The 18,718-nt window shown below is 65.6% G+C and overlaps 1 protein-coding gene across 1 annotated transcript; it reads right to left on the bottom strand.

Moving 5' to 3' along the window:
• Positions 1–539: 539 nt before the first annotated feature.
• ADSS1 (adenylosuccinate synthase 1) lies at positions 540–15,928 on the bottom strand. Its single transcript, XM_024567774.4, has 13 exons — positions 15,677–15,928; positions 10,427–10,529; positions 7,934–7,996; positions 7,376–7,426; positions 7,042–7,108; positions 6,489–6,596; positions 6,314–6,395; positions 4,980–5,106; positions 4,506–4,660; positions 3,724–3,848; positions 2,430–2,527; positions 997–1,146; positions 540–907 (listed from the first exon to the last, which is right to left on the bottom strand). The coding sequence occupies exons 1-13, from the start codon at positions 15,866–15,868 to the stop codon at positions 855–857; spliced, it is 1,374 nt and encodes a 457-aa protein (XP_024423542.1). The 5' UTR covers positions 15,869–15,928; the 3' UTR covers positions 540–854.
• Between the last annotated feature and the right edge of the window lie 2,790 nt (positions 15,929–18,718).

Genomic DNA, 18,718 nt, shown 5'->3' with positions numbered 1-18,718 from the left:
AGCTGTTAAGGAGGTTGCCCAGCTGGGTGAGCATGGCACAACCGGGAACATGCCCATGACCGGTGGCTCGGTCTAGCTGCTGAGACCCAGAGGATGAGGGACCCACTCGCTGACAGGGATCCGGCAGAGGGGGTACAGGGTGTCCTCCATTGCCAAACGGAGGCAGGTGGGGGGATACTTGGGCTCTAGATTGAAATCTGGCGATGTTTGGTTTCGGAAAACACATTTACTGTTGTGGCCTCTTACATGGCTGTCAAGGCAAAGCATCAGTGGCGATGTTTAGTGTGTGAAAGTCAAAACAGCCCTGGCTGGTGTGGTTCAGTGGATTGAGTGCCGGCCTGCGATGCAAGGGGAAGCTGGTTCGATTCCCAGTCGGGGCACCTGCCTGGGGTGCGGGCCAGGTCCCCAGTAGGGGGCGCATGAGAGGCAACCACACATAGATGATTCCCTCGTTCTCCCTCCCTTCCCCTCTCTCTAAAAATAAATAAACATTTTAAAAAAGATAAAAGTCAAAACAAAACGACCAAGTCAGAACAGAGCATGCGTGACCCCTGCCATTCAGCGGCTCTGGGCTGTTTATTGCTAAACTGCTCCAACCAGACACACAACACATGACACGGATGGGCCACCAAAGTCCCTGCTCTGAGTGCCTCAGCTCTTCCCAGACCTCGGGGGCCCGAGGACCTGCGTGGCACTGGCTCTTGGAGGGCTCGCGAGTCGCAGACTCAGCGGGGGGAGCTTCGGGAGAAACACAAGAGTCCAGAGCCTGGCTCCCTGCTTCTCTCCCGCGGCATCGGCTGTGCCTCCGAGGGGCGCGGGGGCGCTGTGCCGGCTGCGGGCCGCCCGGTCTCCGTCTAGAACAGCTGGATGATCGAATCCCGTGATTTGCCGACACCGACCCACTTCACTGAAAGGAAGAAGGGTGGTTCAGGCCGGGGCACCGCAGGGCGGGGGCGGGCGGCCAGATGGCCCGGTGGCCAGGTGCAGGGCACCCACCTGCCACTCCCACGTGGTTCTCCACAAACCGAACGTAGCTCTGGGCCTGCGGGGGCAGGTCCTCCCACTTCCTGGCACCTGTGGTGTCCGACTTCCACCCAGGCAGCGTCTCGTACTCCACCTCGACCTTCTGCAGGATCTCCTGGTTAGCTGGGGACACACGGGGTGGTGACATCCCTCAGACGTCACGCCATCACAGCCTGGGACGAGCTTCCCTGGGGGCTCAGCAGCGGGACAGGGAGGTCGCCCACTGGGTTTCCTCAGGGCCGGGGAGTGGTTCTTGGACACAGGCTGTCCCTCCACAAGCCAGGGGCGCACGTCCACCCTGCACGTGGGTTTGTCACAGACTCTGCCGGAACGTCCATGGGTGACTCAGTCAGCAACGCCAAGGACCCTCCTTGGAAATTCTAACGGGCTCCGAGGGTTTAAAGTGTTAAGAAATTCTGAAGGAACTATGTCCCCGCCCCCCCCATGGCAGGACCCCACTTGGAAGGGACCCCTAGGCCCACGGCAGGTGTCAACCACTTGTTACTGACAGAAGATGCTGGAACAAGCCGTCCATCCCAAGGGTCTTGAGCCTCAGCCCCCTTGAGTGTGTGGAGGCCCCTGGGCCCTGACCCTTGACCCTGGGGTCACACTACACTTCTGCCACGTCCTCTCAAAGGTCAGGGTCAGTAGGGTGGGTTTACACAGCCAGGGGAGGGCGTGGCAGCCAGCCCACCACAGGGGCCAGAACTGAAACCAGAACGGAGGGAGGGAGGGAGCCGCTTCTGGGCGTGGGGTCAGAATGTAATCCCAGGAACTGGAGATTCAGGAAAACGGCATGACCTTCCTGCTTTTTAAAAGGAGGGCTTGTGGCCCTGGCAGGTATGGCTCAGTGGATTGAGCACTGGCCTGCGAACCAAAGGGTTGAGGGTTCGATTCCCAGTCAGGGCACATGCCTGGGTTGCTGGCCAGGTCCCCAGTAGGGGGCATGCAAGAGGTAACCACACATTGATGTTTCTCTCCCTCTCTTTCTCCCTCCCTTTCCCTCTCTCTAAATATAAATAAAATCTTTAAAACATAAAAGGAGGGGTTGGGGGCAGCGGAAGCCCCAGATCTTACGCAGTCAGGTCAAAGAGCCGTCTTTCCACTGCAGAGTGTTAGGTTTCCAGAGCAGCCTGCCTGCAGGTCCCGGGCTGGGGCCGAGTTCCTCCCACCTGCTTGCCTCCCACCTGCCACCAGGCCAGGCTCTCAGAGCCTGCACCTACAGCCGCACCTGCAGCCACTCTGAGACCTGGCGGGGTCACCCCCGCGGCATGGGAGCCTGTGGCGGTGAGCGGTCAGACAAGCACTTGGGGGCGCCCCTTCCTCTCCTCTGTGGGACGCGTCGCTCACATCTACCCTGTACTAGGGGCAGCTGCCCACGAAGGGCAGCCGCCTCCCGCCCATACCTGGGAAATAGGGGATCCTTTTCCCGTTCAGCTTGTAGGAGACGCCGACTTTGATCTCGTCCAGGGCGTCCAGGATGTCCAGCTTCGTCAGGGCCAGCCTGAGCAAGCCAGGACGACACAAGGGGAGGAGCCGTCGGCAGCGCGCTCACGGCTTTGTCTGCCTCGCCCCCTCGCTTACCCTCTGCTTCCGGGAACAGAAAATGAAGCTGAGATGCTCGGGGAGAAACGGGGCAGGCAGGTCAGGGCCCACCTCCCACGCCCCATGGCGGCATAGCCACACCTGCCCTCTACCTGCCACCTCCGGGGGCTGAGCCTGGAGCCTGGAGCTTGTTCTCGGGGCTCCACCTGCCTGCCCAGACCCAGCCGTGTCCCCACCACGAGCCAACAGCAGCGTCAGCTTCCTCGTTCTTCCTCCCACCAGCCCTGGGCCCAGGACCTCCCACAGGTTTCTCCCTTTCCCATCTCCCTTTCAGCCTGGCTCTGCAGCACCCATCAGCACAGCTGGGCCTGCCTACAAACATCATTCCAAGTCCTGACCAGGGGGTTCAGTTGGCTGAAGCATCGTCCGGTAAACCAAAGGGTTGCCGGTTAGATTCTGGGTCCGGGCACAGGCCTGGGTTGCAGGCCAGGTCCCCAGTGGGGGGCACAAGAAAGGCATTGTAATGTTACAAGAGAGGCATCTTGGAAACATTGAGGTTTCTCTCCCTCTCTCTCCCTCCCTTCCCCTCCCCCTGCAATCAGCAGGCATGTCCTGAGGATAAAAACAAAAACATCATTTCCTGCCAAAGCCCTTGATCCCCCAGCTCTCCAGCTCCCGCTCTGCGGATTGCTGGCCTTTCCTGGGCTCTGACGCCCCGGGGGAGGCCGTGCTGCCTGCCCTGGAGGGTTTCTGTCTGAGTCTCGAGCTCACGCGAGGCCTCCTCTAGCCCTGGGTCCCAAGCTGTGTTGGGGCCGAGTCTCCCCTCCCCACGGCTCCTGCCTCGCACACTAACACCCTGGCAGCAGCTTGCTGGGCCCTTGGCTCTGGGGGCACCACCCCTCATCCACAGAGGAACTAGTCCCACCTCTCCCAGGTGCCCAGGGGCCCTCTGGCCTTCATGGCTTGAGGCACCCCACACAGGGCTCCACATCACCTGCCACGGTGGCCCCGCGTGCGGAGGGTATAGGTGGGTGACCACACCCCACGGGAAGACTGCGGCCCTGAGCCCTGACACCCAGCCCCGGTGGGGCCAGGGGAGTCTGGTGGTCCCCGGTGTGGGCAGCACTGGGGTGGCCACCGGCAGCAGGTGCTTACGCGGTGAACCCGTTGACCATGTGGGCGTATCTGAGGATCATCAGGTCCAGCCAGCCACAGCGCCTCTTCCTGCCTGTGGTCACCCCCCACTCGTGGCCACGGTTCTGCAGCAGGTCACCGATTTCCTGTGCGGGGACAGGCCAGGTCCGCGTGCGCAGGAAAGGGAGCCGGGCCTCCCCTCTGCTCCACGTCTTTGCTAGAGGTGACACTGGAGGCCGTGTCCTCTGTGACGTCCCTCCTCACAGTCTGGGGTGCCCCAGCTGAGGCTCCGCCTTGCTGGCCAGCAGGGGTCCCAGAAGGACCCATACTGGGGCAGGGGGGCACAGGCGGCCTCGCTCACCTCCTTCCCCTTGGCCTTCACACGCAGGGAGGTGAGGGCAGAAGGGACCTGTAGCTCAGTGGGGGCCTGCGGGGTGTGAGTGGACTTCTCCTCTGGTCCCCAACCCTCTGCCTGTGTCCCCGGCACGTTAAAGCTGCCAGATACTTCTGGACACGGAGCCTCTCCTTGCCTTCCAGCCCTCACACACAGCAGCTTGGGACAAGAGCCTCCTGTGCTCGTGGCCTCCAGGACACAAGGCCAAGGCAGGTCACCGGCGTCCTAAGGATCCTTTCTGAGCCAAGGGGGCAGCCGACCCCATTCGCCTGCAACACCCCCGGGAGCAGGGCTGTGTGGACACGGGTGGGCACCGCATGTCCTCAGCTCAGCCCACGTGGTGCCCACAGCCTCACGCACATCTTGTAGTCCCCCATCGCCAGGGGGTCCTGCCGGGGCCGGGACTCACGTTGATCTGCTCGGTGGGGAAGGCGCCGATGCCCACGCGTGTGGTGTAGGCCTTTACCACGCCGTACACGTCGCCTATGTTCTGTGGGGGGATGCCCAGCCCCGTGCACACGCCGCCCACCGTGCAGTTGGAAGACGTCACGAAGGGGTAGGTCCCTGCGAGACAGAACAGGTCAGGGGCCATCTGCCCTGCCCGGGGGGCCTTCAGGCAGAGTGCACTGGTGGGTAAGCCCTCAGCACGGCCCCTCAGTGGGGTCTCCAGGGAGAGTGGTGCCAGGGACCATCGGGGGAGTGGCCCCTCGGGGTGGTGGGGGACAGGAGGGAGCCGTCGCCGCCCTGTCCTGGATTCTATCCCCTCGGCTGAAGTTCGTGCGAGGGGCAGCGCCACCACTTCCTCGGCAGGGCGTCAGTGTGGCAGGGGAAGGGCCCCTGCCACGTGCCCACAGACAGCAGGGGTCAGGCTGGCAGGACACACCGAAGTCGATGTCCAGCAGGGCTGCGTTGGCGCCTTCCACGAGGATCTTCTTGGGGGGGCCGTGGAGCGCCTCATACATGAAGTAGACGCCGTCCCGCACCATGGGCCGGATCCGCTCTGCGAAGCCCTGAGGGGGAGAGTGGATGCCGCCGGCCGCCCCCCTGCACTGCCCCCTCCTGGCAGCCTGGCGCCCCCAGACACCCGCTCCGGCCGGGGGCCTATCTGCGAGGCCGGCACTGTCCTCAGTGAACACCGTGGGGTGAAGTGTGTCCCTGATTCACATGTTGAAGCCCCAACTCCTAGGACCTCGGAACAGGGCGCAGTGGAGGCTGTCACAGCGCAAACGAGGCGCTGGGTGGGCCCTAACCCAGCACAGCAGACGCCCCTGAGGGTCCTCTCTGCCCTCGGTACAGCCCCGGACTAGGGCTGGAGGGGCGGGATCCCAGCCTTGGAAACTTCCAGAAGGGCTTTGTGCTGTATGGGGAACCATTCCAAGCGTGGGAAATGTGGCCCAGCCCCCCCTCAGAAAAGCCAGTGGGGAGCGAGGCCTGGCACACAGGGCCCACGCCCACGAGGGACAGGTTCTCCCGTGGGGAATCAGGCCCTCATCGTACCCAGGCCGCTTTGAGACTTGCTTTTTGCTAAAACTCCCTCACCCTGAACTGAGGCAGCAAACTTTTGCTGCATATCTTTAAAGTAACTTCCTAAACTGTGCTGAACCTTCCAAGGGCCAGTGTAACCAGCTTAACCACTTTTCCCTTTACATTTGCAAACATCCTTCCCCTTTTATGTATGTAATTGGCGACACCCTCTCCTTTGTTTTCTGTAACTACCCAAAGCCAACCTGTGCAGAGTAAATGAGGATCATCCTCAATGAATTTGCCCGGAAAAGCAATAAAAGCCCGTCAAGGCAAGGGTCCGGGCGCTCTCCCCTTGAGAGAGTGGCCACCGTCCCTTTTCCTCCACAGGACTCGGTGGTCAGTGTGTTTGTCTGTTGCCGCCACAACACTGGGTCCTGTGGGCCAGGATCCGCGCCAGTGCTGACCTCCTCCTGTCCCCGGCCCCACCTGCCCCTCTCGTGAGTGGGGCACCCTCACCTCCTGCCTCAGGTGGCACAGGGACAGCCCCTGTGCCCCAGCTCCCCCAAGGGTACGAGAGGACCCAGCCAGGCAGCGGAGCCCAGCCCCAGAGGAGACCCCCTGACTGGCCGCCCCCCGCCGGGGCTCACACCGGAGGCCCGTGGGACCCAAGGACGCCAGCCACCCTGCGGCGATGCCCCAAAGTGCGTGTGCTCCGGAAGCGCTCCCGGAGCACGGGTGGCCGCCTGGCTCTACCTTGAGTTTTCGGAGTTGGCCTTCAGTGTCTATTTCCAAAGTGGGGAACATGGACTGGTGCTGGTGGGCCAGGTTCTTGAATCTGCAGAGGTGACAGTGACTGAGTCCCCTCAGCCTGCTGGAGCCCTGAGCCCCCCTCGCCGGCCAGGCCCCCGGGCTGCAGGCGGCCAGGTACCTGGAGGAGAACTCGTCGAAGTCAGACAGCAGGTCACAGACGCGAAGGCCGGTGCGGGCGGCCTTGGAGGAGTAGGCCGGTCCGATCCCCTTCCGGGTCGTGCCAATGCTGAGAGACGGGGTGGCCGTGAGCAGTGGGAGCCCACCCGGAAACTCGGGGCCCTGGCCAGCACCCCAGACCTGTTTCCACCCCCGCCAGGTAAAGTGCCTCCCGGTGGCAGCACCCAGGATCCCGGGCAGCTGTGAGGACCCAGGACTCCTCAAACCACCAGCTCTCAGGGCCCTGGGGGCCGGGCAGCAGCAGCACACACAGGACAGGCCACAGGCACAGCCGTGTGGGGCCACAGCCAGCTGAGAGTCCCAGCGACAGGGGTGGACAGCCAAAGGGGACGGTGCAACCCCAGGGAGAGGTGGGCATGTTCGGGCTTCAGGACTGGAGGCTGGGAACCCCGGGGGCTGTTCTCCAGGGGCGCCGGGTCCAGGTTCCCTCCCATCAAGTGCCGTTGGACCACCCACGCCCCGGGACGCCAGTCGCGGACGCACTGGGCACTCACTTCTTCCCCTCCTGGGCTTGCCGCTGCACCTCCTGAAGGCCGTCCACCGCCTGGTGAAAATCGAACACTGCGGGGCCAGGAGAGGGCCCGAGCGGAGAGAGGGGCCGAGGGTTACGAGCCACACGCCCGGGCTTCCTCGGGACGGTGGCCCAGTGTGGAAGGAGATGGACTGGAATCTGGCCTCTGCTCCCCACCACTCCCATGGGCCCCCCATGGGGACCGTGATCCTGGCCACCCTCCACTCCGGGAAGGCCAAGCAGAGCTACACGGGTTCAGCAGCCGGAAGGAGGCATGGTGGGGTGCTCATTCACTGCGGGGCAGCGGGGACACTCACCGAGGTGGGCTCGGTCCGAGATGACAAGCCTCTTCTCCCAGTCCTTGAGGCCTGAGCGGCAGCACAGGAGAGGGAGCTGAGGGGACCCGCTTGCCCAGCACCCACCCAGGCAAGAGCCATCACAGTTATCCCCCGAGTGCAGCCAGTGATGGGCCCTCCCCTCATGGCCCCTTCCTGCTGGGGCTTGCATCCCCAGGCACCCCCGCCTGCACCCTGTGGGCACCTGTCTCCCCACGGGCCCCGTCGTGGCGCCTGCCTCCTGGGTCAGGATCCCAGGTGCCCTCTCTGCACCTGCCCTGACTTGAGCCCCCAGTGCGACTCTGCTTCCGTCCCAACCCTCTCAGGGCCTGGGGGCTGCTGTGGTGTGGTCAGCCCGCCTCGAGTCCACCCGTACGGGGCCCCTCGCCCAGACACCCTGGCGGGTGGTCTCAGTCATGCCTGCCTCCTGTCCCCAGGAGCCGCTGGGAGCCATACCCTTCCCCAGGGCGCAGTCGGCCCACAGGGCCGTGGGGACACTCAGGGGACAGGACAGGGCGTGTCTGTGGGACACGGACCTACCTTTCTTCTCGTTCTTTTCAGCTTCTTCAAACAAGCCCGGTAAGTGGACGACCACCCCATTGCCTGCAACACATGGTCACGGCCATGGGGACTGTGTTCACAAAGGCACCGGATCAGCGTCCCGCGGTCCCAGCAGCAACAGTCGCCGCAGCCAAGATGCGCACACGACCCCGAGTCCGTGATGGAGCAGTGGGGGCCCCTCCATCCCACAGAAGGTCCCTTAGCCGTGACGAGGACGGACGTTCCGACACTCGCTGCAACACGCGTGGGCCTTGAGGACGCGTGCTGAGTGGAATCGGCAGACACGGGAGGACAGATGGGATGTGGTCGCACTCACTGGGCCCCCCTGCAGGAGCCAGCCCCGCGGGGACAGGCAGCAGGTGGCGGGGCCGGGCCGGGGGTCCCTGTGTAGCTCGGACGGGACCAGTTTGGGAAGAGGGGAGGCTCCGGAGCGGGCGGTGGGTGGTCGGACGGCAGCACTTCTTGTGCTCGACACGGCGAGCCGCGCGCTCGGAACGGCCGAGCTGCTGCATGTGTGCCGTATGACTTTCATCGTAACAGACCCAGGGGAGGCAAGACAAGCCCTGCGGGAGCCCCTGCAGGGATGCAGCGGAGCGGCGGCCGGACAGGGTGGCCAGCAAACAGAAGAGGGGACTGCTCAGGGTGATGACGATGTTCTGGAACCGAACTGGCCCTGGCTGGTGTGGCTCAGTGGACTGAGTGCCGGCCTTCGAACCAAAGGGTTGCTGGTTCGATTCCCAGTCAGGGCACTTCCCTGGGTTGCAGGCCGGGTCCCCAGTAGGGGGCGCATGAGAGGCAAACCACACGCTGATGTTTCTCTCCCTCCTTCTCCTTCCCTTCCCCTCTCTCTAAAACTAAATAAATAGAATCTTAAAAAAAACCCTAATTGCAGCCACAGCTGCATGACCACGGGTGACTTTCACAGCAGGAACCACGCAAGCTTCAAGGACGCTGCGCAGTTTTATTGAAACAGCCTGAAAGCGGGAGAGCAGAGACGCTGAGCCCAGCGCTGCAGGGACGAGCCAGCTCCTGGAGCCCGGCTGCTCCGGCCACACAAACCCAGCGGACCGCACAGACAGACTGGTCCAAGGTCACAGGTCCTCGCGGCGTCCAGGTAAAGCCAAACTGGAGCCCTTTCCTGTAGGACCACTGGTTGCTAGGCCAGGGCCACCCTCTTCTGTGGCACAGGCTTGGCCGAGGAAGACAGGACATCGGTCCAGATGGGAGTGACTCAGACTATGCGAGCCACACTGAGCACAAAAGGTCACCGAAATGCCACGCGTCCTGAAATGACCACATGGCAGGGCCAGGGTGTGTGGTAAGCTAAGGGGCAGCTGTGTGAGCTCCAGCACCTTCAGCTCTTGCTCAGCGAGGTTCTCGGGTGCTGTGCAGCCAACGCTGGCTGACAAGTGGATCCCTGCTGATGTGCCCTCGTGACCATCAAGCCTGGGCTCCAGACACGGGCCCCGATGAGTCCCCAGCTCTCTGAGACCACGCAGGGTTGGGGGCAGCAGACGGGCTGGCACTGAGAGGGCTTCCTGCCCCAGGGCCACCTTGCTGGGCTAGGCTAGGGCCAGGGGCCTGTCCCCACATGGAGGGGTACTCGGTGACCCCCTGCTCAGCTCAATGGCCTGCAGGCCATGCTTCCCTTCCAGAGGGCCTGACCTCAGGCCATCGCTGGGCACCTGCCTGCCACTGCAGCCCCTGGGAGGGGCGGGACAGAGGAGTCACGAGCGCGGCTTGGTCATGGGAAGAGCCAGAAGGAAAAGTACTGGAAACTCTTCAAGCATGTCCCAGGGGCCTGATCTGGGGACCAGGACAAGCTGCTCTGCGCAAGGGTGGCTAAGAGCTGAGGCCAGGACCGGGAGCTGGGCCTCGTAACCACTAGAGAGCAGGAGAGAGAAACAACATGGGGGGCGGGGTGAAGACCCAAGCAGTCCTGGAGGAGGTTCCAACTCCCAGAGACATGAAGAAGTCACCGGGGGGCTGCAGGGAGGGCAACGGGGCGGTCCGGGGGCAGGGACTGCAAGGGGGAGGACCTCATGCAGGGCCAGGAAAAGCAGAGATTCCTCACTCCGCCCCCGGCCCTGCCTGCAGCCCGCAGCCCGCAGCACACCGCCAGGCCCATCGTGTGCACACATGTGTACACACATGTGCAGGCATCCTCAACCACAGGCATGCACACACATCCACGTGGGCTTGCTCAGCTCCCTCGGGGAGGCCGGGAGCTCAGCGGGGTCCCCAGCAGCCCCACCCCTCTGGCCCAGGATGGGAGGGGTCCTGGCTGCCCCACCTGCCCCATCAGGCTGAGGGCAGGCTCCCAGGTCAGACACCCGGCCTGGGCTCCCAGGGCAGGGCAGGGACCTCACACCACTACCCGGCAAGCAGGTTGAGCAGGGCCTGCCGGGGCCCAGCCCCGCACTTGGGGGCCCTGGGCTGCCAAGGTCCCTGGCGGGGCGGCGGGGCACTCACCAATGAAGGACACGGCCTTGGTGTTGATGATGCCGCTGGGCAGCAGGTGGAAGTCATACTCCTTCCCGTCCACCACCACGGTGTGGCCGGCGTTGTTGCCGCCCTGGGGACAGAGACTGCTGAGTGTCCAGGAGCCCCGGGGCTCGGAGCACCCACCCTGGGAGGACCTGCCCGCCCCCAGGCGCACTCCGGCTCAGCTCTAGCGCCAGGTGCTTGGCAGCCGCCTCCAGGCTGCTTGGGGTGGAGGTTCTGCCCCCTGGGGCCCGGGAGATGCCGGCTGTGCTTGGACTCAGGGTGGGCTCTGGCATGGTCTGGGGCTGCTGGGTCAAGACCCTGCCCCTGGAACAGACGCAGGGGCTTGGCCGAGGGACCGGGCCCAGCCTGCTCCCAGGGGCCACACTGTGTCTCCCCAAGGAAGTGGCCCCCACAGCCCTTGATTCTGGGGGCCCTCCTCTGATGCAGACACGAGGCGCCCAGCCCTCCTGGAAGCACAAGTTCTGGCCCCCATGACCCAGACTGCCGCGCTCCATACCGCCCCAGCTCTGCAGACGGGCCATCAGGGGCTGGCGAGGCCTCTCCCCACGCCCCTCAGCAGGAGCCCCCCGTTACGGCCCACACCATCCATGTAGGAACAAAAAGGAAAATACAGTTTTGAGGCCAGCCCTGTCCTGGGTGACGCCATATAGCATCCTTTCTTGGAACTTTTGCTGATGAAGAAGGTCCCAGCAAGAGGGAGGCCTGGCTGGTGGCCCTATGTCCCACCACTAGAGGGCACTGTGGTCCCCAGGGTGTGGGCCCTCTCTCTGAGGCTCCCACAGTGGGTGAGCAGGGCCCAGATAGGGGCACATGCCTGCTGTGCCCACACCACGGACCTGCCCCTCCCTGTGCCCACCACGTCCCCAGGACCTGGAGCCCCATCGGCCCCACCTTCCTGCCTCCAGCTCCCACAGACAAAGGCTTACCCTGCTGCACCCTACTGCCCCGCCCTGCAGACAGGGTCACAGGCTGCAGGCTATGGGGGGCCTCAGCAACCCCCCAGGGCATGGCAGGGTGGGGCCCTTATTGCCTTTCTTTGCTCACTCCAGGCTGGGCCGAAGGCCACGCCACCTCCCCCTCTGCCGCCAGGGGCACCTGCTCCTCACCCTGGCCATTTCGGGGAGGCAGGGCCGTGCCTCCCCAAAATAGCCAGGGGGGTGGGCAGCTGGGGGCAGATAAGGGAGACCTCAGTCCCCAAAGTGCTAAATGAAGAGGGGCTGGAGCCCCAGCCCGCCACCCTGCTCCCTTTGCCCCTAGCCCTGCTGGCTGCCCTCAAGGGCCCTGTAGGAACCGGTCCCACCAGGGCTCCCAGGCACCTGGGGTCCTGCTCAAGAGACCTGTTCGGGAGGCCCCGCCAGCCTACCCCCAGGGGCTGCCCCAGGGTGTGGAGGCCACGCCCCCAGGTGGGCTGTCTCAGGCTCCTGGGGTCACGGACATCCAGGTGGCCCTGCCACATCCCCCAGCTCAACCCCCGAGGGTGGGCCTGCTGCCCCTCCAGGCCAGGTGGCTGTGGGGACTGGGCACGTGCGGGGGAAGCAGAGGACAAGGGTGCATTGGGGGCCAAGCATGGAGGAGGGCACCTTGTGAGTGAGGGCGGGCCAGGCTCTGGGTCTCGGGGATAGAGCCCATGATGGGAGGGGAAGCCTTCCTGAGAAGCTTGAGGGGATTGGGGAAGGAGATGCAGGTGAAGGGAGCGGGGAGCAGGGGCAGAGAGCCATGGGGAGGGGCCTCCCAGCTGACCTGAGTCCTGCCCCCATGTGCTGGTTCAGCCCATCAGGAGGCGTGGGGCGGCTGGCAGTTCAGACCAGCCCACACGGGGCTGACTGGCCCTGGGCTGTGGGGTCCTTGTGGCTCCCAGGGGCCCCCTCCGTGCTCTGTCCTGGTCTCCCTGGACGCAGGCAGTGATCCCCTTGTGAGACTCTGCACAAGCTCTCACCCATGGTCGTCTTTGCCACCCAAGGAGGGGAGCCGGGGGAGGGGAGAGAAGGGGTGTTGTCTCCAGGGACCGATGGGGAAACTGAGGTCCCCAGAGAGGGGAGTGGGCAGCAGAGCCAAGGGTGCCAGGGACCCCCCCACTGCGGAGGCCCCCCTGCCAGGCTGGGGCCCAGGGAGCCAGATGCCCTGCTCCCCCTGCTGAGTGCCTGGCGAGGCCTCTGAGTGAGCCCCGCCTTGCTAGGCATAAACGCGGGCACCCAGGAGCAGGCGCCAGCGGTGCGGACCCGTGGGTGTCGGAGGGCCCCTGCCAGCACGGGGCTGGGCATCAGCCCACAGGCCACCCACCCAGTCCGAGCCCAGGGCCTGCTGAGCGCAGAGGCCAGGGTGCTGGTGCCAGAGACCCTGCTCTGTCCTCCCTGGGGCGCGAGGGTGGGGCAGGGACACCCCACTGGCCGTCCTCTGGCTGTGGTCAGCTGCCACCCGCAGGCCCAAGGAGAGGTGGGCCCAGGGCTTTGCCATCTGTTGCCTGGTTTAGAAAGCCTCCTGGAGAGGGCAGCTGGCCCAGGGTCCCCACGAGAGACGTGGGCCGGCCTGGCCACCTGTGCTGCTCTCAGCCTCCCTGTCCCAGCGGCTCCGGGCCTAGCGCGTGACAGTGAGCCAGCACCGTCTTGGGGCCAGGCAGCCCGGGGACTCCCAGAGCTCTGCCTCAGCCTCTGCTCAGCAGCTCCCTGGAGCGGGCCTCCCCGCACCCGCACGGCCCCAGGGACAGCCAAGTTGGCCAGTGAGCTCAGTGGTGGAGCCAGGGGTCCCCGTACAGCTCTCAGCACGCCCAGGGGCTGAAGCCACCCCCACTGCCGCCCGCTGGGCCTGACCAGTCACTCAAAGTCCCCCGTGGACTCCAGAAGCCTCCCTGGCGTCGGGGACCTAAGGAAGGGGACGATCTCCCTCTCAGATGTGGGCACAAGGCCAAGGCCAAGGCCAGCCCACTCAGGAACCAGACCAGCCTGACCTTTCCTGTCCCCAGTGGTGTTCAGCCGGCCCAGGCCCAGCCCCTCGCGCAGCCTGTCCCCAGAGGGCGTGGGGTGGTGACCTGGGCCAGGCAACGCACAGCCTCGGGGCTTCCTCCACCCACTGGGCGTCCCTGACATCCCTGTGGGGGTGCCCCTCCTGCCCCTCCTCACCCCCATGTTGAACACAGGGAGGGGCTCCCCAGATGGAGGATGCTCTCTGAGCCTCTTGTTCTCTAGGATCTGTCCTTGCCCCGTGCACCCCACTGTCCGCGTGGAGGCCACCCTCTTGTGACCTCTGACTGGCCAGGCTCCCCATCCTCACCACCCGCTCAGCCACCCCCGCCCTCAGGGTTTCCCCACCACATGGGTCCCCTGGATGGCTGACAGATGGGACGGCAACTTTGGCCACATGGGGCCCAGGTGGCCCAGGTGCCCAGGGAGGCCTGTCCTGGCCTCTCCCCTGTGATGCAGCCCCACCCCTCCATCATCAGACAGCTCCTCAGAGGCTGGGAGGCCCGTGGTGCAGTACGGTGTGGCTGTGGTGGTCAGGGTGGAGACCTCTGGGCAGTGGCGGGGTGGCGGGCTTCATCAAGAGGCAGCAGGGCTGGCGCTGGGACCGGGTCTGGGGGGAGCCGCGAAGCTCCGCAGGCCTGCAGCCTGCTGCAGGTCCATCCGGCCACTCATCCAGTCCCAACCAAGAACTGCTGGCCTCCCGTAGGTCGCGGTGAGGCCTGGGGCACAGGAGGTCAGGGGGACATGGGACATAAAGCTGCCCCAGAAACGGGGCCTGCAGGAGAAGAAAATGGTGGGAGGATCCCAGGGCCCGAGACAACCGAGATGAGAACGAAGACAGAAAGCGCAGGTGAGGCAGATGCAGCCGCCTCCCAGAAGGTCCAGGTCACCTGGGCTGGCTGGCGGTTGCCCTTCCAGGCAGCTCCCAGAGGAACGCCAGCCCCGGCCTGCTCAGTCCCAGGCTGCTCTGTGGGATGGCCGCAGATGGGCCAGGCCAGCGGTGCAGGTAGAGGGCTGTGGGCGTCACCTGAGTGGAGAGGCTGGAGGAGGGGTGCCCTGGGCTGGGGAGCGGAGTGCAGGGGCGGCCCTGTGACCATACGCCCAGCTGGGCTGCAGGGTATGGGGGACCCTCGCTCACAGAGCAGGGGCTCTGCGGGCCGCTTCTGGCACTGGGGCTCTCAGGGTGGCGGGGTGGCCTTGCTCTCCATGGCTCAGGACAGAGAGCGGGTGGGGACCAGCCCAAATCCCAGAAGCACCTCCCAGGAATCCCCTGTCAGCATCGGGCACAGGAGGTCTAGCTGTTGGGACTCTGGGCCCAGCCTCTGGGTGGAAGCTCAGGAAAGGCCACAGCACCAGGAAGACGGAGCCCAGGGGTGCCCCTTCTCCATTTGGGGAGCGTTCTTGCTGGTGGACCTGAGTCCCAGGAGCACCAGCACATACGCCCTCAGCCGCCCCTTGTACCCTGACTTCTGGTGGCCCTGGTGGCAAGCAAGGCCCAGCACCCCCAGTGGGGGACACTGGACCCTCCGGAGCGCCCAGCGACCCTCAGCCTGCAGCAGGCAGAGGCCCCTCCCTGGGCCCTCAGGGGACAAAGCCACTGGTCCCTGAGGCCAGAAGTCCAGGGCTCCTCCCATCCCTCCATGCAGCAGCACCCTCCTTCTCCTTGCCCTGCCTTCCTTCAGGTCCTCCCCACTGTCCCGCCCTCGCCTCTGCCTCCTCCTGGCGGACACCCCAGGGTCACCCCCTCACAGAGACGCCTCATTCCCGCCGCCGGGCTCCCCCGCCCCCAGCCCCCACCTCGGGGGTGAGTGCTGTGTGGAGTCGACCAGCCCCATCTGAGACCAGACAGAATGGGACAGAATAAGGAATGAGGCATCCCCGGGGTCTTCGAGCCACCTGGAGGAGGCGGGGAGCTGGGGTCCCCGCCTCCTCCCCCACTGGAGGGCCCAGTGGCACACCCCAGGCACACCCCACCCCCTAAGGATCAGGTGTCCCCAACTCAGCAGGGCTTGTATTTATAGCTCTGCCCCTGGGCCACTGCAGCGGTGGGGGTGGGGAGGGTGAGGAAGGTGGGGTATGCGGGGTGGGGTGCCCCGCGAAGGAGGGAAGGGTGAGCGCGGGGAGTGGGTGTTTCGGGCCTGTGTGGGTGGGTGGGGGTGGCCGCTGGGAAGGTGTCCCCAGGAGGAAGGGCTCCAAGAGGCGTGCTGAGTCCGGGTGGGGGTGGGGGGGCTCGCTGGATGGGGAGCGGCCGGCGCACCTGGCAGCGGCTGACGACGTCGGCGTCCGTGGCCAGCAGGTCCACCACCTTGCCTTTGCCCTCGTCCCCCCACTGCGCGCCCAGCACCACCGTCACCCGGGAGCCGGTCGCTGCCGCCTCCTGCTGCAGCCGCCCCCGCTTGACGCCTCCCGCGCCAGGCGGCCGGTCGTTGGAGGCGCGGGTCGCTGACATGTTGCCCGGCTCGCCCGCAGCGCTGGACGCCCAGAGCCCGCCGGTCCCGCCGTTAAAAGGCGTCGGCCCGGGGCGGGGGGCGGGCCCCGGTGACGCTGGGTGACCTCCGGCCCCCAGTCCCGCCCCCGCAGCCGCCAGGAGCCGAGTTAGGCCGCAGGCACTTTGGGGCGCACGAACAGAGGGCTGGTTCCGAGGTCTCTCCCTCGGGCCTGGCCGGGCGCCCTGGGGACGTCAGGAGGGCGTTCGCCCCCACCCCCCAGCCCCGGGGCAAGCCTGAGTCCTGCGACCCCACCCCGCTGGGCCCGGATCTCAGGGATTTGGCAACTTCAGGGGCCCCTCCAGCGCGGGCTTGCGACCTGCAAAAGGGGAGCTTCCTCTCTGTGCACCCCCCAGGGTCCGCACGCCCGACGGGAGGTGCGCACCTGCCCCCTATTGTCCCGGTCCCCTGGACCAGCGCCTGCGCCCTCTGGTGGCCACAGAGAAGACAGCGCGCCTCCCCCACCCGCGGGGGCCAGGCTCCCGCACAGGACACACTGTGGGTCCCTGTCTGCCCACGCTAGCGCTAGAACGCGGGCTGCACCCCGAGCCGGGCTGCTGTGGGTCCTCATGGCCCCGAGTCTGGGAAGGAAGGGCGAACCCAGGCTGTCAAGGCACCTGGTGAGGTGGGGGCACAGCAGGGATACCCAGGGCTGGGCTCTGGGAGGCCCATGCCAGACTGCCTTCCTGCTCCCGCTGTGGAGTGACTGGCTGCCCGGACAGGCTGCGTGCCGGTGGGTGGGGCCACCACAGCCACACGCAACCCCACTGGACTCTGGCTTGCACTACCCTCTTAGGATCGAGCTCCAGGGCTGGGAGTCAGGCCCCTCCTTCTATCCCTGGGGACTCTGGGTGCAGAGGGGCCCAGAGCCTGCCTACCAACCTCTGGTCCCGAGGCTGGGGGCTCCTGGTGCTCCCAGGCTGGAGACCGGGAGACCAGACACTCCCCAGGGAGAAGGGAGCGGATCCCAGGGTCTCTGGTGGAGCATTAACAATTCTGGCCCCAGCAGAGGGCTGCCCTGCCCACCACCCCTCCTCCTCCTCCTCCCTGCCTCCAGGCGGGAGCCCTGGCAGTGACCCTGGGCAGAGTGCTCGGCCCCTTCTCACACGGGGACACCCGTAATTCCTTCCCCTCTGCACTGTTGAGGGTAAACCCATAAAGTGGGTTACAAGCTGGGGTTGAGGTGCGGGCCAGTGTCCGGGCCTCCGGGTGATAGTGGAAGGGCAGGGGCAGAGTGAGCAGCCTGGGAGGCAGCTAGGGCAGGGAGCCAGAGGCTCTGAACGCCCTGGGGGCCCAGAGGATGTTTCAGGTGGGAGGGAGTTTGGGGCGCAATCGCTGGCTGTGTGCTGAGTTTAGCAGGAGGGACCCAGAGAGTTCTGGTGGTGTGTGTCTGCTTGCTTCCAGAAGAGAGAAGCAGAGCCTTTGCACACCTGCGGGGAGCCACTCGAGGACTTGGGGCCTCGTGCCCACTATCCACTGAGGGGGTGCTTCCCTCTGCCCACCCCTGGGGGCTGGCTTGAAGCCCCGCCCCTGCCCCAGGTAGACCCAGATGGGGACCAGGGGACACCAGTGGGACTGACCCAACAGGCTCTGCAGGGCCAAGTGCTGGCGGTGGCACCAAGTGCCCCAAGCCTGGGTCTATAAATAGTCAGCAGCCAGGGGTGTCTGGCCTTCCCATAAACAACCCCGTCCCAGCCCAGCAGCTGGGGCCCTGCTGGGCCCTGCCAGTCACACGGCCCGGCCCAAATTAGAACTCTCCCAGCCCCCCTCTCCCCCTGCAGTGGCCCTGTACACTCGGGCTGTCAGGGGGTGGTGGCGTACAAGTCACCAAGCGTGGGCCCGACGTGGGGCCTTCGGCACGCCTTCCTCACGGGGGACATCAGGTGACCTCGACTCAGACGCCTTGCCTTGGAACCTGAGACTGTGGTGTGGTCGCCTGGGAGTCCGCTTGGCAGTTTCTTCTAGTTGGACACGGATGGACTCCACCCCACCAGCGCTGCTTTCAGTCCCGGAGAAAATGGGCCCATCCACACAGAGGCAGGGGGCGCTGGTGTCCCAGAGGAACCTCCAGTGCCCACTGGCCAGGGCTCCGTCCTTGCAGGGGTGCAGGGGGCCACTTGGAGCGCCAGAGGGCTGACCCCCTACAACGCAGGGTTCGTGTTTCTGGAGGGCTCCCTCCAGAAACAAGCATAACGCCAGAAGCCAGTGTGACTCCACCCCAGAGGCGAGGTGCCCACAAAGCGCAGAGGAACAGGGCCGGGGAGGGTGCGGGGGACAGTGGCTGGCAGGTGTGAGGGGCGTTCTCCCAGGTGACGGAGACACCTCAGAACCAGACAAGGGTGAGAACCTCGTAACCTTGCACACCAGCCCACGCCACTCGAGACAGGCGAGCTCCGTGTGGAGTCGTGCCCCCAGGAGGCGGCTCTGCCCCCACTGCAGGCCCCTTCTCTCCCTCCCCCGACTGGGCTACCCACCTGCTAATCCAGCCATCCAGCCCCCATCCCTGTACCTGTCTGCCCACCCAGGCCGGCTCAGCTGCTGTGGGGTTCAGGCCCCACCCACAGCTCTGCACACCCTGCTGCCCTGCTGGGCTGGCTCTGTGACCCATCGGGCCCCTTCTGGGCATGGGCAGGCACCTCCCACCCTCAGGACTGGATGCACGGTGAGGGGGGACCAGCCCCACGGGGCCCTCATGCCTATGTTGAGCAGTGCCCACCAGCCTGCCTCTGCCCGAGGCCCTGGGGTCCTCGCCCACCCACCTATCCCCAACCGAGGCCACCGCAGAACAGCAGACACGCACCACCACATTTTTG

Source organism: Desmodus rotundus, chromosome 7 (assembly GCF_022682495.2).
Source record: "Desmodus rotundus isolate HL8 chromosome 7, HLdesRot8A.1, whole genome shotgun sequence".
NCBI lineage: Eukaryota > Metazoa > Chordata > Mammalia > Chiroptera > Phyllostomidae > Desmodus > Desmodus rotundus.
This window is presented reverse-complemented; position numbering and strand designations above follow the sequence as displayed.

What these genes read in the sequence shown, in the direction of transcription:
- ADSS1 (XM_024567774.4), bottom strand. Translation starts at nt 15,868, where the DNA reads ATGTCAGCGACCCGCGCCTCCAACGACCGGCCGCCTGGCGCGGGAGGC. An exon ending in ATGGTCAACGGGTTCACCGC is followed by an intron (nt 2,528 to 3,723) that starts GTAAGCACCTGC and finishes TGGCTTGCTCAG; the next exon opens with GCTGGCCCTGACGAAGCTGG. An exon ending in GAACCACGTGGGAGTGGCAG is followed by an intron (nt 908 to 996) that starts GTGGGTGCCCTG and finishes TCTTCCTTTCAG; the next exon opens with TGAAGTGGGTCGGTGTCGGC.